At 34.5% G+C, this 18,571-nt stretch overlaps 1 protein-coding gene across 1 annotated transcript in view; it reads right to left on the bottom strand.

Annotated features, from left to right (window-relative positions):
• Positions 1-12,426: 12,426 nt before the first annotated feature.
• The window catches only part of LOC110441483, a 15,996-nt gene continuing 9,851 nt past the window's right edge, over positions 12,427-18,571 (bottom strand). The window contains exon 4 of the mRNA XM_021484681.1: positions 12,427-14,651. Coding sequence (XP_021340356.1) covers positions 14,248-14,651 — 404 coding nt within the window. The 3' untranslated portion in view covers positions 12,427-14,247. The remainder of the gene's footprint in view (positions 14,652-18,571) is intronic.

Below are 18,571 nucleotides of genomic sequence, written 5' to 3'. Positions count from 1 at the left end.
CAAAGATCTCACGAACTTTTGGTTATGTTTTATGTTATATTTATCCAATATTTCCCTGTTTCAACATGCTATGCATATATGAGTCATGCCTTTTTATATATCATTCATATTTTGAAAGGGTCCTTTAAATCTGATTAATATTTGTATGATATCATTATTCTTTTATATCACTATTCTTGCCATGTTTCCGTTACCGTGTTACCGAATTTTATGTCGGTTAAATATCGTCACATACATTTGTACCAAAGTACAAAAAGCTCGGTTTGTGTCAGATTAAACATGTACCTTGGATCACTTCAAATGAACTTGAAAACTGACACTCATGCTATTTGTATGCACACATTGACACAACTTTAGCACGAATTCATGGTCACATTATGCTTTCTATGATTGCCGACAACCATATCCAACAAAATGAACATATTTTGTATATCATTCTGTACCATGGAACACTTGTCTTCGGTACACAATGATATGCAAAATCATATCATTTTGTACCATGGTTAGTACATACAGATATGAGATGAAAGTTGTTATAAAACTTTGCTTTCGTATGTTTCTGTACCAGTACAACGGCCGTAAAGAGCCATGATACAGAAACATGAAACCTTCGCCTCTTAAATGTTATCCAGTGTGACAAATTACCGTTTGATAAGGCTGTAATCACGTCCACGGAGTATTTATCTCGTAGAAGGTGTCCAATTCTCATTACACTGGCATCAGTGGCAAATTAATGGATATAAACTAATCAATTCATATCATTTACAAAATTATGGTAAGCTTCTACAACCAAAGGGGAAATCATTTCAACCTATGTTATCCAATACGTGTACATCCTTGCGCCAAATAAGAAAAGCATGATTAACTCCGATGGGGTCGATGTACGAACTAATTGATTTATACAATGCTTAAGCAAGGGGGAAATACTACTCTATATACTATACTATTATGCATTTTACTTTGGATTATAAATGTTTTTTATGAGCGTACAATCAAATCAAGATATAATACAGAAGCAATATCGAAACTAAACGAACGTCGTTTCACTTTCTATTTGCAAACCCTATTCATGTCCCAGCATATGCAGAAGTATATCAATCTCTGACATTCCTCAAAAGTGATTAATGCACTCCGATTGCTGTTTCGGAATTGTGATTAGGTATTGTTTAACAAAGGGTCATTTCAGGTCACGGTGTCAGATAATGACATTTCAATGCTTTCATATCTTTGTGTAACAAACGACGATACAGATGAAATGAAAGAAACTATCTTGCATTTCTTTGTGTACCAAACGACGGTATAGAATGAAATGAAAGCAACGAACTTTCATAACTTTTTGTACCATACCGCGGTACAGAATGAAATGAAAGCAACGAGCTTTCATATCCTTCTGCCGGCTGGTGTCGGCTGTGAGTACAGATTCATGTGAAAATGTATGAGATTTTTTAAATTTCGTTTCTAATCTCTATGTACTACACATGGTACACACAGAATTGATTTTTAATATATTTCTGTACCACGGTACACTTTCATGTGGTAAACAATGCTTAGAAAAATCAATTTATTTTGTCCTGATTTTGTCGGCTATCGTAGTATGAGCCATTATATGTTTTAGTTAAAACAGTCAACTGAATTGTATATTTACATTTCCATATCATAGTTATCCAGATCTTTTGGTCCTTATGCTAAATTTCAAAATAGTACTTATCATACATTTAAGTGCGGAGTAAATATTTTTCGTCGGGCTGTATTTATTGAACAAGAGGCCAAGGGCCACGTAGTATAACTGGAGCACATGTACTTCAATGCTAAAGTCATTGGTTGTGTTCCAATTTTTAAGTTTTGGGAAGAAACCATGTCATTTATGTTATATAATTAAACAATGACATATAATTGCAGTATTTGAATAACTATACGGAAGGTATGGTTGTCACTGTCACCATAGAAAATAACATATCTTACACGAAACAAGTTTCGTTTACGACTGTTTACATGTTAGCCTTCAATGTATACATGTCCCGAACAAAAAAATCCTTAACATCATTTAAGGTCCTCTAGTGACCTATTCTGATGATATGCTAGATTTCAGAAATGCTTCCACTTTACAAAACAACACAGTTATGAACATACCAGCTACTACATTTCGATAAAAGCATAAAAGTGTTTTTTTTCAAAAACAGAAACTACATGTTAAGCTGACAATGCTAATTTCCTACTTTCTCTCAACTCGGGCCCAGTTTGTAGTGTGGAGGCTGATATCACTGTCAGCTTTTGAAATATTAGCTCTCCCTTTCAGTTACAAGCTTGGTCAACTTAACACTTAAAAATCTATATGATATAGTATCATCCCACATCTACTGCAATGCACAGTCCATCATAAAATACTGTGTAATACATTTAAAAAAAAAGAACTGCGGCGACAAAATCTCGGTAGACAGTATCAGCATTGGCATATTGTTGTAGCCCGAAATTTCATACCTGACCTAGGTAGTCAACTAAATTATTATTGTATTTACTTGAACCATATGTTATAATGATGTTTATTATAGATAGAACAATTGACTGTTTTATGTTAAACGATTAAACGATTATCTATTACATGCGATTACCTTGTATTTTCTTTTATTACTATTTCATTAATTATATCATATATATTCCTATCCTACGTATTAAGTACAGTTGTGGGACCGCACAACGCACCAAAAAAACGTGCGCACATCGTGCATACATCGTTCACACACCGTCCGCACATCGTCCACACATGGTGCGCACAACTGTGCGATTTAGCAATCGTTCGCCCCGTTGTGCGCTTCTCTCCGCACAACTGTGCGATTTCTTATCAATTGTAGATCAAACTTACGGAATGACAAAAATACGGAAGGCTTATATGCGATAATGTACACTGTGGATATATCTGTAATTTCTCATCACAATAATCAAGATTATACAATTTCACAAAGCATGTTACACAGTATTGCAGCGACCGTTAGGCTGTCAAGAATGGGTTTGGCTCCAAGGTAACAGAACAGGTAAATAACAATTTGATGAGTGTCCGGAGTTTTACCTGACCAGTGCCTGACACACATAGCTGATATACAATACCGTTTGACCTTAATGAATAGTATTTGTTATTTGCATTCGTTTGCCTATAGCTACCCTTCACCTGGATTTTCACACCCCGGCCTTACCCGGCGAGTTACGTAAGTGCCTCAGGCGGGGAGAAAACTATGGTCCAGGTACATGTACAAAGTGGTTATGTTTACCTGTATACGGTATTGTGTTGTAATTTTACATGTGTCGATTAAGTTTGTTTAAAAACACAGAAAACACAATTTCTAAATATAAGAATGTATAGACAGAAATATTAGTTTATAGATGTTGCTAGAATATAGAAACATACGTAAACATCAAGTTTATATGTTTTAACACGAAACCGTATAAATTGTTAAGGCATTCCTCAATTTACACCAACCACGATTGTTATCGCACAACGTCCGTCCATCGTGCGCACATATGTGCGCAAGCAATGATCGTCCAGCTTTTTATCGTTCGCCCATCGTGCACACACCGTTCACACACCGTGCACACATCGTGCGCACACCGCACATCGTGTAACGTTGTGTGATCCCACAACTGTACGATACAAAGAAATGAGTTATGGATTCCCTATTCTATGATTAAATCAGTTATTGTTTCTATTTATTTCCAAAAAATATTTTGATTTTTTCCTCAGATCTTTGTATGTTTGTTCGCAATGCATGAATGAGGGTTAAAGCAATGCGTTGGGAACACTTCATTTACTGTGCTTTACGATATTCAAAATTAGAGTGATTTTGTTGTCTATGTAAGCATCAAACTGTTTTTTTTCTTGAGTGGATTTCGTATAATATTAGGACCAAAAAACTTGCATCAAGATACGAGATACAAGATACAAGAAACTTTATTTAACGTCGCATACAGGTCAACAAGGAACATTAGATCTTGAGAGCTATTATTGCGACAAACATATGTAAAAATAACAATAACATATTATATTACAAGTAAAGGGAGATAATCACATATGTTGATAAAAACAAACCAGTAATAATCATCACAGAAAAAGAAAGTATACATATCCCAGGTTTCTAAGTGATTGAGAGTCTCCTACCTACAACGGCCCCCGTGATATATATATAAAAATAGTGTTAATATATTAGAGGATTAAATGTGATCACGGATAAGTAGTATTCAGAATAGGTAAATAAAAGACATAGTTAATAGTGAATGAATATTTGTATATCACACAAGAACTACTTAGGACTTAGGATTAAAACACTATGAAGTGGAATATACATACAATGCTAATATAGCAAAATAAACAAATTGACAGAATATACACTCTTATAGTGTGAATTAATAATGATACCGAAATCAATTAACAATAATTTATCAAGTTTTGTAAAAATGTATATTTTAGAATAGAATTAAAACATAAAAGAAATGAGATAAGACAATAAAAGTATCACACAATCCAAAATGTCAGTTGACAGAGGTAACCAGGGCACAGTATGAGGTATCACTCCTTGCAGATATTGGAAAGGCAGATGGAGCCATCCCAGGAATGGACCAGCCTCCTGAATTCTTTGAAGTTGTCAACTTTTCTGAAGTCATTTTGGAGACGGAGCAAACGATTTATGTCCATACTTCACAGTGTTGACCCTGGGCACCTCTGCAGTATTTTCTTTCCTGAAGTCATAATTAGACATCTTAATATTTACAAGATTATAAATATATTCAGGAGATTTTTTTTATAATTTTAAAAAACCTCACAACCCATTTTCTTCAGACGCCTTACATGAAGCTTGTCGCTGTTGGTAATACTGAGTAAGTGTCTGAAGGATGAGTTGTGATCATTTTGTATAAACCTTAAAGCTCTTTGTTGTATCTTTTCTAGTTTTCTAACACTCTTCATGAAGAGTGCCAAACAAAAGGACAGTAGTTAAAATTTGAAACAATAAATGAATTATAAATTACAAGTCTACCTTGTTTGGTTAAACAACTCCCAATTCGCTTTAAAATGGACAATTGCCTTGAGGCTTTCCTACTAATTTAGAGATATGAGCTTCAAAGTTTAAAAATGAATCAAAGTTCACACCTAAAAGTTTGACAACACTGTCAGGAACAATATCTATTTCGCCAATACTAAAAGACTATATCATCTACCGAACGTTTCCCTATACAATTGGCCTGGAATTTATCAGGGTTTGCTTTCATCCGGCATCAGTTTCAATAAACCGAATGAATCGAGTCAATGACTATAACTAGAAAGTTTTGATTATATAAAAATATGGACTTTATTTATTTTACAATAATTATGAAACAAGTTATTTCAACTGATATTAATCACTCTTGTTCCTGTTAGCGCATTTACAAAGTTTTGATTGATAGAGGATAGAGAGGAAGACTCACACGGACACAAACTGAATTAGCTTCTTACTCATTAAGTAGTATACACTTACACAGGTAATGCTGCTAGAAGTGTTGGCAGCTATAGTTCCTGTCTAACTTAAGTATACAATGTACAAATGCAGTAGGGAAAACACTATTAAGAACAAGACGTCTTTTTATTTTTTTAATTATTTACGAAAATATATTCTTCACACATAGCTTTCTTGAAACATCTGCTACTTGTACTGACTACTTGGTCTTGTCACGCGGATAAAGACATATTTTAATCATAATGTTGATTGCCGTTTATAATCTTTCTATTATACATGTAATAAATGAAAAAAATAAGTAAAAGGCAATTTAACTTCGCTATTTATGTATTAAAAGGGTTTAGTAAAATGGATGGTACAATGATAGGTCGTTTATAGACCAACACCAGTACCATTTGCTTTTTTTAATGACGATGCTTTGAGACCAGACCTATATAAATTGCTATACATTGTAATTATTGAATTACTTCCGTTTGACCCCTTTTGAGATATTAGGGGTCACAGGAGGGGCACCAAAATATGACATGTTTCATTTCGCAGTTCAAATAAATTCAATATCCTTTAAAAACATAAACTTAGTCAAAATAAATTATTCAGATGTTTTTACGATATAACACCAGTGTAATGCAATGTAATAAAAACTCAGTTGTTTTAAATTCTGCGCAAAGTGACCCCCTCATTTTCACCATGAAACTTTGTTAAAATGTCAATAGAAAGTGAACAATGAATGCACGTTGTGCTTTTCCTGTTAACACTCAGAAGGAATATTTATTCATACTAGGTCCTATAATATTCCTCCTACCATCCAAAATAAATGGGGTTGTAGTTGACAAAATACAACAAATCTGATCTACACCAGATCTGGATACTCCAGGTAAAATAGAATAGAAGATATGCCCCGGACGAACTTTCTGAAAAGTTAAGGTCATAGGTCAATTGACAAACTTTTTCAAAAGTGAAAGTCAAAGGTCAAGTCATATGTCACAGTGACTTAATTCTTGCACTATGCACTCCACCATCCGAAGATTTCGTTGTACACCAAATCTGGTTGCTCCAGTTGAAAAAGTTAAGTAAATATGTCATGGACAAACTCTTTTAAAAGCGAAGGTAAAAAGGTCAAATCATATGTCAAAATGACCAAATTCTTCTACTCTGCACTCCGCCATCCCAAGATGTCATTGTACACCAATTCGTGTTACTTCAGTTGAAATGGAATAGAAGATAAGTCAAACTTCTCGGACAGATGGAAAGAAGGAAGGACGGGTATCTTTATATATATAAATAGTTGTCATGTATGCTGTACAGTATGATTTAATTAGTGTTTTAGTGTTTAAGAGTTATCTCCCTTTTGCATATGTATGTGTTCTCCGTGTAGAATATCGTGACCTGTTTCTAAATATAGTCTTTTGTGCTTGTTTACAGAGTGTAGGAATTTAAAACCGTTTTTATGTACCGATAAAGCTTTTTTGTTTTGTAATCCAGCCCGCTACACACATATGTGCTTTAGTTAGGAAAAGCAGACGATCAGTTTTCTGGCGGGCAGTACATGTAATCTACCATAAACAAGGACTAGCGCCATTATATACATGAGTACTTAGGTAACGTTTTCAATCACTGTTGTTGTAACTTTATCATTAATGTTTGCAGGTGAATCCTTAAAATTAACAAAACTGATATGATGTTTGCCGGTATCAACGACAGTTAAACTTTATTGATGAAATTATAAAATGTCTCAAGAGTGCAAATACTTTGTATAATTTACCCTCTGGAATACATTAATGAGACAAAAATAATTTAAAATGTAACCTTTTATTTTTTGCCGCTTTGTGCCGCATTGTTCAGGTTTTTGTCGTATCCTCTTCTCATGAACACACTTTCAAGGTAACTGATGTTAACACCTTTCCTGTGATTTTGCGAGTGTTTTATTTACCTACCAGATTTAGCCGTTAGTGTAAAGCTGACTGAACCATATATGCACTAGCATTGATGTTACACACCGTGATTACCCATTGCTGCCCGATATAGCAAAGATCAAATAACTTAACACTATAAGGTTCAACAAACCCCTTAAAAGATGTTATAGTCACCCGAAAATCCAATACCCTATAAAACCTTGAGTTCATGTATGTAGTGTGCCTATACTGAACATGACCATTTGCGATTAAATGATACATAGCTACGTTGAAGTAAGCCGATAATTAAGGCATTTAGGCTGATGTCTTCATTAAAATAGTTCACCGAACCTATCACAGGTCAATCTCCTATACGAAGCATCTATTGCAACGTGATTTCATATTACTTAATGTTTACTCATATCCATAGGTCATGCGGGGCTTAATTGATCTACAGTTTTGTATTGCTAGCTGTGAAATGTATTAGGGCTTGCAATACATACCCGACAAAAGAAAAAGCTACTTCAAAGAATTCGGTACATACTAGATGGATGGAGAACGTTTTATTTTTCCTGTTTTCAGTAAAACGTTAATTTCAGTGACCACTATGGAGATTGTTTCATATCTTGTAGACTTTTCAATATGAGTTTATGAAATTATAAAACATAAAAACAATCTAATCAAGACTTTATTGCACTAAGCATGAAGTGTGACACTACATTATTAACCACGAGAGGCCTATGTTGTTTGTTGCCTCTGTCCATGTTGTTGTTAATACCTGTTGTCATATTTAACGAGAACGACACATATCAGATGATAGCGAAACCTACTTTGTTATATACTAAAACGTTCATGTAGCGATACGAATCTTAATCCCTATGATACATTTTAATGTACAACATGTAAAATACATATGCCCATATATCTTTTTTAAGTAATACGCATCCAACCAACATTTGTTTGTTCGGATCCAGTGACAATATTAGTTCTAAAACAAAACACGAAGACCAAATTTTGTTAGCACTTTATTTATACCTATGTATACAATTTGTACACGAACAACTACCACATACGAATTTTATCACTACATTTATTTAGATTTTCAGTATTAATTCACTTGACCTCACGTATTCAAGATAATTATTTATTATAATTAGCCTTCGGTTACAAGCTAACCAAAGGGATATGCAATTACAACAGCATATTTTATATAAGTAACCTCTGTTTATTTATATATTTATATTGTATTATTGTTTAATAGTGACTGTTTATCTATGTTATATGTTGTGATATGTAAGTTGGCATGTTCCTGTCTTGATAAAGGGGCGAATGATCGCCCTGAAAAATTGACAAATGTCTTTGTATACAAGTATAGTATCAAAATATTGCCGGATTAAAAAAATCAATAAATCATCTTCATGCTGTAACTAGTAAGTTCACGTTCATCTTGTAGTTGTACTTTCACCTTATCGTTCTAATTCCAGTTTACAGTTTATTTATAATCTGTCAAGACGTTTTCAACACTATTTCTACTAAGAAGCGTGTAAGCGCTTATCAAAAATACGAAACCGAAAATAACGTCAGGCGTGAATCAACTAAAACACATTTATATGATTTTGGAAAACATGATGGTATAGTTCATTTTCAAAATTTCTATTCTTTTCATCAAAATTGATATAAGTATGCCAAACTTTAGTAATCACTCGAGCTAACGTATGGAACTCGTTAATAAATACGGGAATATTTCTAAAATTTCTGAAACTAAATAGTGTATAAAATATATAAAAACACCGACGAAACCGATCAATGCCTCCATATATGTTAGTTATTCGTGTAAAGTGTGTTCATTACTTTTTTTAAACAAGCGTATCATATCATGTACACGCAACATAGAAACACTTTTAGGAAAAATTAAGGGACAAAAAAACTTCATCCGAACAAATACATATAGAGATTGCTTTAACTGAATTTACTATTGCAGAAAGTAAACCGAATACAGTAACTGAGTTTAGGTTACAGAAGACTTATCTGATAAGATGTAGAAGTCGGATTCAAGTTCAAAGTCTTTATTATCAACCAGGAACAAATGTCTCCTCTTTTGTGATTACTTACCATTAAAGCTGAAGAGATATTATCATGTGTATGTATTTAACTGGTACAAACGCTATTTATCATATCAAGAAAAAATTTCCTGACTTTTAATCAAATTTTGCACAATATATATTTAGAGAGAGAAAAAACGTATACAATATTTAAAAAAATCAAATTAAAAGGTCACTTCAACATGCAAAAGTAGTACTTCTATATTAAAACAGAAATAAACATTAACAGTATTTACCTCGTTACGAATAGCACCCCGTTTCACGTGTGGAAATATCTGATGCCACAATGCGGAAAAGGCGACGTTATGAAATTAAAACATTTTTCAATATAGTTACCGTATACGTTAGAAAGATGTGATAATTTTTTCTGCGCAAACTTTGATTGCAAATATTGGGTATGCTATATCTGATTGACAGATAAGTTTTTGTCCAAAAAGCTCAGGGGATAGTTGGAAAACGCACTCGCCTTTCATAGAAACGGTTGGCCTGTGTTCAAATCCCTTTCGAATATGGATAGGTATGGCATTAACTGCACGATCACGTGGGTTTTTCTTCTGATACTCAGAGATTTTCAATCTCCTTCCGTGAGCTACCGTCCGGACCAAAAACAGTTATTATAATAAACTTATCATTGGTAATTTATAATTGATGTTAAAAATAATTGAAAATTGTTTTAATTAAGATATATACAATAAAACGTTTTTTTTGTATTTGATTACAAACGCTGTTTTTTAATCAATGTTTCAGTGAACGTCAAACAAAATTGAGTAGATGAGATATAAACATACATCAGACCCCCTTCACGTGATGTAACACACAGTGACATCCAGGGGCTTTCCTTTAGTATATATGAATACCAAATAACAAATAACAAATTCAAAATCATTAATTATACTACAACAACAATATGCTTGAATAAAAACACTAGTTTGCCATTTACAGAATTCAAAGAGCCAGTATATATATGAAATATTAAAATAAAAATAACAGTGCTGCCTTATAAATAAAGTTTTGTCTTACTCATATTTCTGTTCTGGATATAACGAAATCAAAACAGGTAAACAGTTTGTTTTAAGTGGGAATCAAAATTCACAACTTTCTCTTCTGAATTCACCACCACTGTGTCCATGTTAGATCTCATACAAAGTTTACATCTAATTGTATACATTTCATTGTTACATGTATAAAGCACTACAGCGCAGACAATATATATTTAAAACTATTACCTACATATACATATACTACCATAAAGTTACAAAGTACATATTGATTTAAACTAGAATCTTTAAATTATGAAAACATTTTTTTAAAAAGACAAGGAAGGAACAGTGGGCTGCCAAAATTGTAAGATACCATCCATCCAGATAAATCCGAAACCAAAACCAAGTTCTCATTAAGTATCAAACAATAAAGTTTTATGTGTGCTGTCATATTGCTGTGACATATATGCAATAACTTCCTAATCAATATAAACTTCCCTCCTAAAGCCAACCAAACTTTTGCAATTTTAGCTTATTCATACCACAGTAAAACAACACGCGATAACAAACCACACCTTAAACTTTTCAAAATATAACCACACAAAAAACATTAATAAAATATAACAGAACAAACAGAATATTGTAATCAGCCCTATGTCCGTATATTAATGAAATAAAATATCCCTGCTAAATTATCATTGACTTTACATTTACTAATATTAAATCAGAAAAAAAACATGATTCTCTTCATAACTTTATCGAAACCGATACACTACGTTCTACCCTAAGAAGCATATCGTGATTAGATCATGAAAAAATACGGGAAAATAACAAAAATATATATAACAAAAACAAAACAAAAATCACGTTGTCGTAAAAATTGAATTTTAGACAAATATTTACATTCTTTATGTGCCTTATAGGTCTTTGTTTATGTCAATACAAACTAATCAGTTCAACATTCATGCAATAATAACTTATGTATACCAAAATAAAACAACTCGACATAAATAGTAATAAACCACACCTTAAACTATCAAATTACCCCACACCCCACACCCCAAAATAAAAAAAATCTGAAAAATAATAACAAACAGAATACTGAAAACAGCCTTATTTTTTGTCTATGTCCGCATATTAACAAAATAAAGTATTCCTCCAAAATTATCATTGGTTTACTTCTATTTAATCAAAAAGCCATGATTTTCATCAAAACATCGAAACCAGTACACTACGTTTTACTCTATGAAGCTGCCTGATAGTGATATCGTAACAAAATAAAGTATTCTCCAAAATTCTCATTGATTTACTTATATTTAATCACGAAAGTCATGTTCTATTTAATAAAGCTTACCGATAGTGATATCATTACTTAATTATAAAAATGAAATAAAATATAACACAAACAAAACAAAAAATTATAATAATTATAACAATTGAATTTTTAACAAATATTTACGTTTTCTACTTCAGACATTTACAGTTGATCTGTTGTTTAACATTCCATTGTTACTGTGTTACATGTATTAAAACGAAACAGTACTGTTCCTATGAAACAGTTCAAAAACATGTTAATCATATTATTCTTGCACATAGCGATGTACACGTATATATATATATAGACATCTCATTGATGTGATTAAGGTGTTCGTAATCTTCGGCACGTACGTTCCAGGATGGTGATTGCCACACACGCTCCGGATATTTAACCCTTTTCAACATTAAAAAAGGCATATCTAACATCATCCAACGCATTTTATCTCTTACAACGATAATTATTTGATCTGTAGTTGTAAGACGAATACTAATGAGATCACACATATATTTCATTCTACTGGGAATGTAAATATGATGTCTATATCTATGTGAAGGTTTCTATACAGATATTAGTATTTATTTGTCATGTTCGTACCGTACCATTGATGCATGTATCGGATTATATGTGTTATTTGTCATGTTCGTACCGTANTACGTAAGAAGACCATCTGTGTCACGCATCTTTGTATCATCGTTTTGACAAAGGTTATCATAAAATGATATCAGGCTCACATCATGAAGTAGTCCGTATCATGTTCCGAAAATCAATACTTTGTGCTTTGTTGTTAGATTTATACCAAACTGCCCAAACACAATTTCTTACGTTACATCTCCTCCATGGGAATGCCATCAGTGGCATTTGTAAGGAAGTGACGCAGATAATCAGTTCGGTCAACATCATCATGCTTTTTTCAAAGACGATTTATGTCATTACTCCAATCTGGTCGATGATGGAATAATTTTCTTAGCGGCTGAGTTCAAAATATTTATGCAAGTTAATGTATAATCACATGACGTGTGCGTCAGGATATCAGCATACAAAAAGTCGGCGAAAAGTCGTGAACAAGCAATTAAGTAGGGCGATAAATCCTCGCGTTAAGACAGAGTGTGCTTCAAAATAGAAAAAGTGAGTTTCCTCTAGCCTACAGATCCACGATTTACGCTACCAATATTAGACACGTCCTTTCATTGGACGTTCACTACAAACGCTATTCCGTCGGATCAAACCTTAGTTAATACAGTTGCCGAAGATCCTGAGTCTCCAAAGAGGAGTCGCACGGTCAAACTATTTATGAATAAATTCTCAACACCGAATTCGAAGAGATCTGCACCAGGTACTGCAGGGTATACACTAATCCAACCTGTTGTCGCGATGCACGTGTCATTAGGTATATCGCTACTGATAACTACGTCAGCACCAACGCTTCTTCCAGCAACTCATCAAAGGCAATATCCGGCTCGCGTCAAGAAAGACGTGTTTGTACAAGTAATACTTATATTTTGTTAACGTCGTGTGCATTGTCTTTTAACGTGGTGGTGCAAATAGCTACTCTGAATAACTCGTAAAATAACGCGGTAAAGTGAAGAAACGTTGCTTATCTCATAAGAAAAATCACATGGGAAACCGCCGTGTCATCGGAAAGATACTTTACCCTTTCAGATATTACTTCCTTTTCCCACGATCTCGGAGTGATAGAGTGAGTAATTTGAAGCTCATGCCAGATAGCACACAGTAGTACAGTATGTCATAGAGATCATAGCTACCGTTTCACTATATATACTTTGCTATTATATGCTAGTATCTCTGACCGACACTGTGTCAAAGACACAGTAAATACCAGTTTCCGTAACAAACTCGTTCGGAAAGATATGCTTGACCTATACGGCGAGCCAATACCTACCCTCGTCTAAATCGTAACCATCTGATGAAAAGTGCACGTTACATTAACGGTATTCATTCGCGTTTTTTTTGGTTTAGGAGAAGTACTTGATACAGTCTGTTTTACTGTGGTTTCACATCTTTAGAGAGTGTTATATTTAGATGGTGTCCACAGAGGGCGGATGAGAATCAATTACAACTTCTACACGATGCCTTAAACAAGGGATTGACGTGTGATTTAAAAGGAAACGATGCTAATTCCTGTGCTGAAAAAAACACATTTACCTGTATTAGAAGGTTATTGAAAGAAAATGTGTCCATCTTCCTATCGATGCCAAGCGTCTCTTCTACAGCAACCAGAAATGTAACATTTGCAGCAGGACAGTTGGCAGGATACTATTGTAAAATTTCATGAGATTTCTAACATTTTCACTTACATTTTTATCATAATTTAGGATAGCATTTCATCCTATGTTGATCGAAACCCCTTAAACTTTTAATGATTTTCAGTACACATCATGATTGGTTCAGATGTAAACGATGTAGTTGACTCTCAGGTCCCTGTTCACCGCCCATGTCTATTTCGAATTGTGTTAAAACTTATGCAAGAGACAACCTATATAGACCAAGATAGTTAGAATAATGGAAGTGGTACAGGAAGGAGACATTTGAGACTTTCACGAAGATTTCATCACCCGCATGTAACTTAAATACGCCGCAGAGGAAGCTTGTGTAGAAGCCACTTGACTGCTTTCCTCCGCCATATTTATTCATCATCATCATGATCGCCCCTGTGTTTGGCAGGAGGTAGTGTTCCCGTAATAGCATATGGTATACCTGTGCATTCAGATCGGTTGGTGGTGTCTGGAATGTGATGGAGGAGTAGACGAAATACAGGCCGTACTGTTTGACCTGAATACTCCGTTTGTCGGGGTCGTACACCAGTAGTTGGCTGGTCATCGACAGGTTGTGGTAGTCATGTCCTTCCCAGGGGATCCTAGGCGCTATTAAATATATAACACATATTATGGTTAGTGGTCACATGACACTCTCAATCGCTCATCTCATTTGATCCAGATCGTAAATCGCATCCTTGATAGTAAAATCACTCTATTAGATATTGGTCCATAGCAATCATAACTCGTTAACTATCTTTACGAAGATTGCAATAATTTGCTAATTAGTTCAGCATGTGTAAAATTTGGTTTCGTTATTTTTGTAGTTCTTTTAATTTAAATAAACTTTCAATTATTTTATGATCATAAAGTGTCATTCGTTGACAGATACTGCCAGGAACACACGAACATATCAAAGACGCAGTACGTAATCAGAGTATGCATGAATCAGATGTATTGCATAAGTTTGGTCATCATCTACTGAAATTCTAAAATGATATTACAACACCTCCATCTTGTCAGAGAGTATAAGGCAGTACAAAATATTATTGAATAACAAATATGTTATATTTGGTAATACACCATTTATCTCCTGTAGGTTTCCTCGATAAATCGACTAAAACTGTACAGTGATGTCCTATGTTAAACAAAATCTATTTGTCAATGGCTTTTCAATGTATTGAACATACCCTATATTTTGTCAAATATTCAGCATATAAATTAACAATACATAACTAGAAGCAAGAACAGCTCACACATGTATATCAGAATATTGTTCTTTGAGGAAAACATATTTCCGTCTGAACTAAATCTCTAGGCATGACTTCATATTTGTTTTCTCTTCTTTACCTCGAAACTATAAGACGGTTATCAATTATTTTTTGAAGATATTGATATTATATATTTCAGCTGAACTTACACATAAAGAGTTAATAGGACTTTGGTTTCAATCATTTTCAAATGCGTTTGCGTAGAGATTAACGTCTACGCGTAGACTTGTTGCCGTGGAATGAAAAACGTCNGAAATTCTAAAATGATATTACAACACCTCCATCTTGTCAGAGAGTATAAGGCAGTACAAAATATTATTGAATAACAAATATGTTATATTTGGTAATACACCATTTATCTCCTGTAGGTTTCCTCGATAAATCGACTAAAACTGTACAGTGATGTCCTATGTTAAACAAAATCTATTTGTCAATGGCTTTTCAATGTATTGAACATACCCTATATTTTGTCAAATATTCAGCATATAAATTAACAATACATAACTAGAAGCAAGAACAGCTCACACATGTATATCAGAATATTGTTCTTTGAGGAAAACATATTTCCGTCCGAACTAAATCTCTAGGCATGACTTCATTTTTGTTTTCTCTTCTTTACCTCGAAACTATAAGACGGTTATCAATTATTTTTTGAAGATATTGATATTATATATTTCAGCTGAACTTACACATAAAGAGTTAATAGGACTTTGGTTTCAATCATTTTCAAATGCGTTTGCGTAGAGATTAACGTCTACGCGTAGACTTGTTGCCGTGGAATGAAAAACGTCCAAGGAATAATGTCGATGACATAGACTTTTAATTCATAGATATCATGCACCCATCTCAACGTGGTATCGTCGTCATCGACAAGTTGATAACATACAATGTTATTTAATGTATCGCAACTGTCCAATATTTGTAGTTGTATATATTTAAATGAATACAATATATCGATGTTTAACTTGACACTCTTCAAATTTGTTAAATTGTGTTCCCAATTATGTTTTAAAGGGCCTGTTTCCAGTAATGGTAATTCTCCATTCAATCCACTCGTACTGTTCCCCATATCTTTCATCTGGTATATATACCAAGACTACACACGATGCTCTATTACTGTTCTGGGTAAAACTGAAAACCGACATTTCCTGGAGTCAGTGTTCTTCTCTTTTTGGAATTTCCAAGTCAAGTGTGTCCAAAACTTTCCACTCCATAGTACAGGCATTAGACACATCGATAGTCCCACAATTTCTAGGTCCGGATCACTTGACAAGAGAACAGTTGCTCGGGCACAATACTGTCTTTTCAGAAGCATTTTTTTGGAGATAAAGCCACAGCCATATTAGATGGCACCTATATTTATATCCAGAAAAAGCTCCGACCACATGCTCCAGAGAATGTCCTACTGTGGCCAGAAGAAGAAAAACTATCTAAATTCATGAGCATCGCCTTACCAGATGGCTACATTCTGGACACAGTAGGACCATTCACTGGCAGCGAAAATGATGCTACAATTACAAAAAAAGTCATGGACAAGCTAGTTACTTGGCTACAACCAGACGACAACGTTGTCGTTGACCGAGGTTTTAGAGATGTCCTACCAGTTCTCGAAGCCTCTGGCCTCAATGCTAGCATGCCGTCATACCTGAAACCCGGTCAAAGTCAACATTCTGACGTCCAAGCAAATCTTGACAGAACTATCACCAAATCGAGGTGGATTGTGGAATCCTATCATGGTCGTCTGAAACACTGGACGTTCTTCCGAACGCAATTGGTGTCTAACAGCTTTATCAATGTCATCGAGGCTTTGCTTCGAACCGTCACAGCCTGTCTGAATGGTATTAGAGGACCGATCTACCAGAGATCTCCAGAGAGAGATGCCAAAGATAGGCTAATGGCTGAACGTATGAAGGACCGTTTGACAACACCGAATGGTTTAGCTCAGAGAGTCAAGACAGATCCGGATCTATCTAGACGGGCAAGGTCCGAGTTTGTCAAGATGGATGCATCTTCCGTACTGTTTCCCCGTCTCGATCTTGATTACTTGAGAACCATTACGTGTGGAACGTATCAGATATCTCTGGCTCCTGGTTACATCGCCGAACATTTAAGTGATGACGGAGACTATGAGGTGTGGCTTTACCAGCACTCCCCAGACCTTCTCCGATGTCAAATACATTCTCGACACAAAAGCCAAACGAAATATAACGTTTGGATACGGTTCACCGTTTCACCCGATGTTGAGGCCCCAATAAAGGACTACTACTGCCAGTGCCCAGTTGGAGAGAGAACGATGGGAATGTGTGCGCACATCTCCAGTATCTTGTACTACCTTGGGTATTACAGGACGCTGGAAAACCCTCGACCATTACAACCACAGGTAAAGAAATTCCGACAAAACTTGAAATAGTTTTCCATGCGGCAACGGAGTGCATATGTCGAAAGTATGTTTGGGGCTCGATATGAAAGATCCCCGTTACCATGTGACTAACCAAACTTATAAATATAGGTATTATACAATCGCCCGTAGCTATGAACACTCCCGTAAATGCGAAAACCAACCAAAATCATAAGGAACACGTTTTGTTTGTTGTTCTGTCTATTTGTCAGCCAATGTCTTCAACCACGGGGACTTGTGAAGTAGCCATCTTGGATTTTTTTTATGAAAAAGTGTTTCTCTCACTTTTTTTCATATCTGTGTACATATTCTCAACATACCGAGCAAATACTCTCGTTTTTTTGTTAATTATCTAAAGAAAGTCGAAAATCGGCAATTCAACCATAGGCTAATTCAACCCAACATTTGAAAATGTTCCACCACTTACATTTTGATGATTTTTCCTCTCATCAATAGCATATTACGTACTGTTTAATAGGATAAAAATTGGTTTGCATCCAACGCCCATAAAAGGGTGTATTCTCTAAAAAACACAGTTTTTGTGTCTAAAATGTTATCATCGAAAATGGCATTTTTGAGATTGTTTCTTCCATAAAACAGCCAAATGGCGCGATGGAAACATGATTTTTTGTCACAATCATGCCATGAATGTATTCTTTACGGTGACCATCATTTGATTAGATTTTCATTAATATTTTACATAACATGCACATTTTATCAACACTTAGACAGCTTCTGAAAGGTACAACTTTGAGGAGCCATAAAAAACAAACCAAGTGACCTAAATCTTTATACTTTATAGATTTGTGACCACAACGGCATGGGCAATGCACCACCAACAGGAAATTTGAATCAGAGAA

The sequence above is a fragment of the Mizuhopecten yessoensis genome, unplaced genomic scaffold (genome assembly GCF_002113885.1).
Source record: "Mizuhopecten yessoensis strain PY_sf001 unplaced genomic scaffold, ASM211388v2 scaffold213, whole genome shotgun sequence".
Lineage (NCBI taxonomy): Eukaryota > Metazoa > Mollusca > Bivalvia > Pectinida > Pectinidae > Mizuhopecten > Mizuhopecten yessoensis.
The sequence above is the reverse complement of the archived record's forward strand: the minus strand, read 5'-3'. Positions and strand labels throughout refer to the sequence as shown.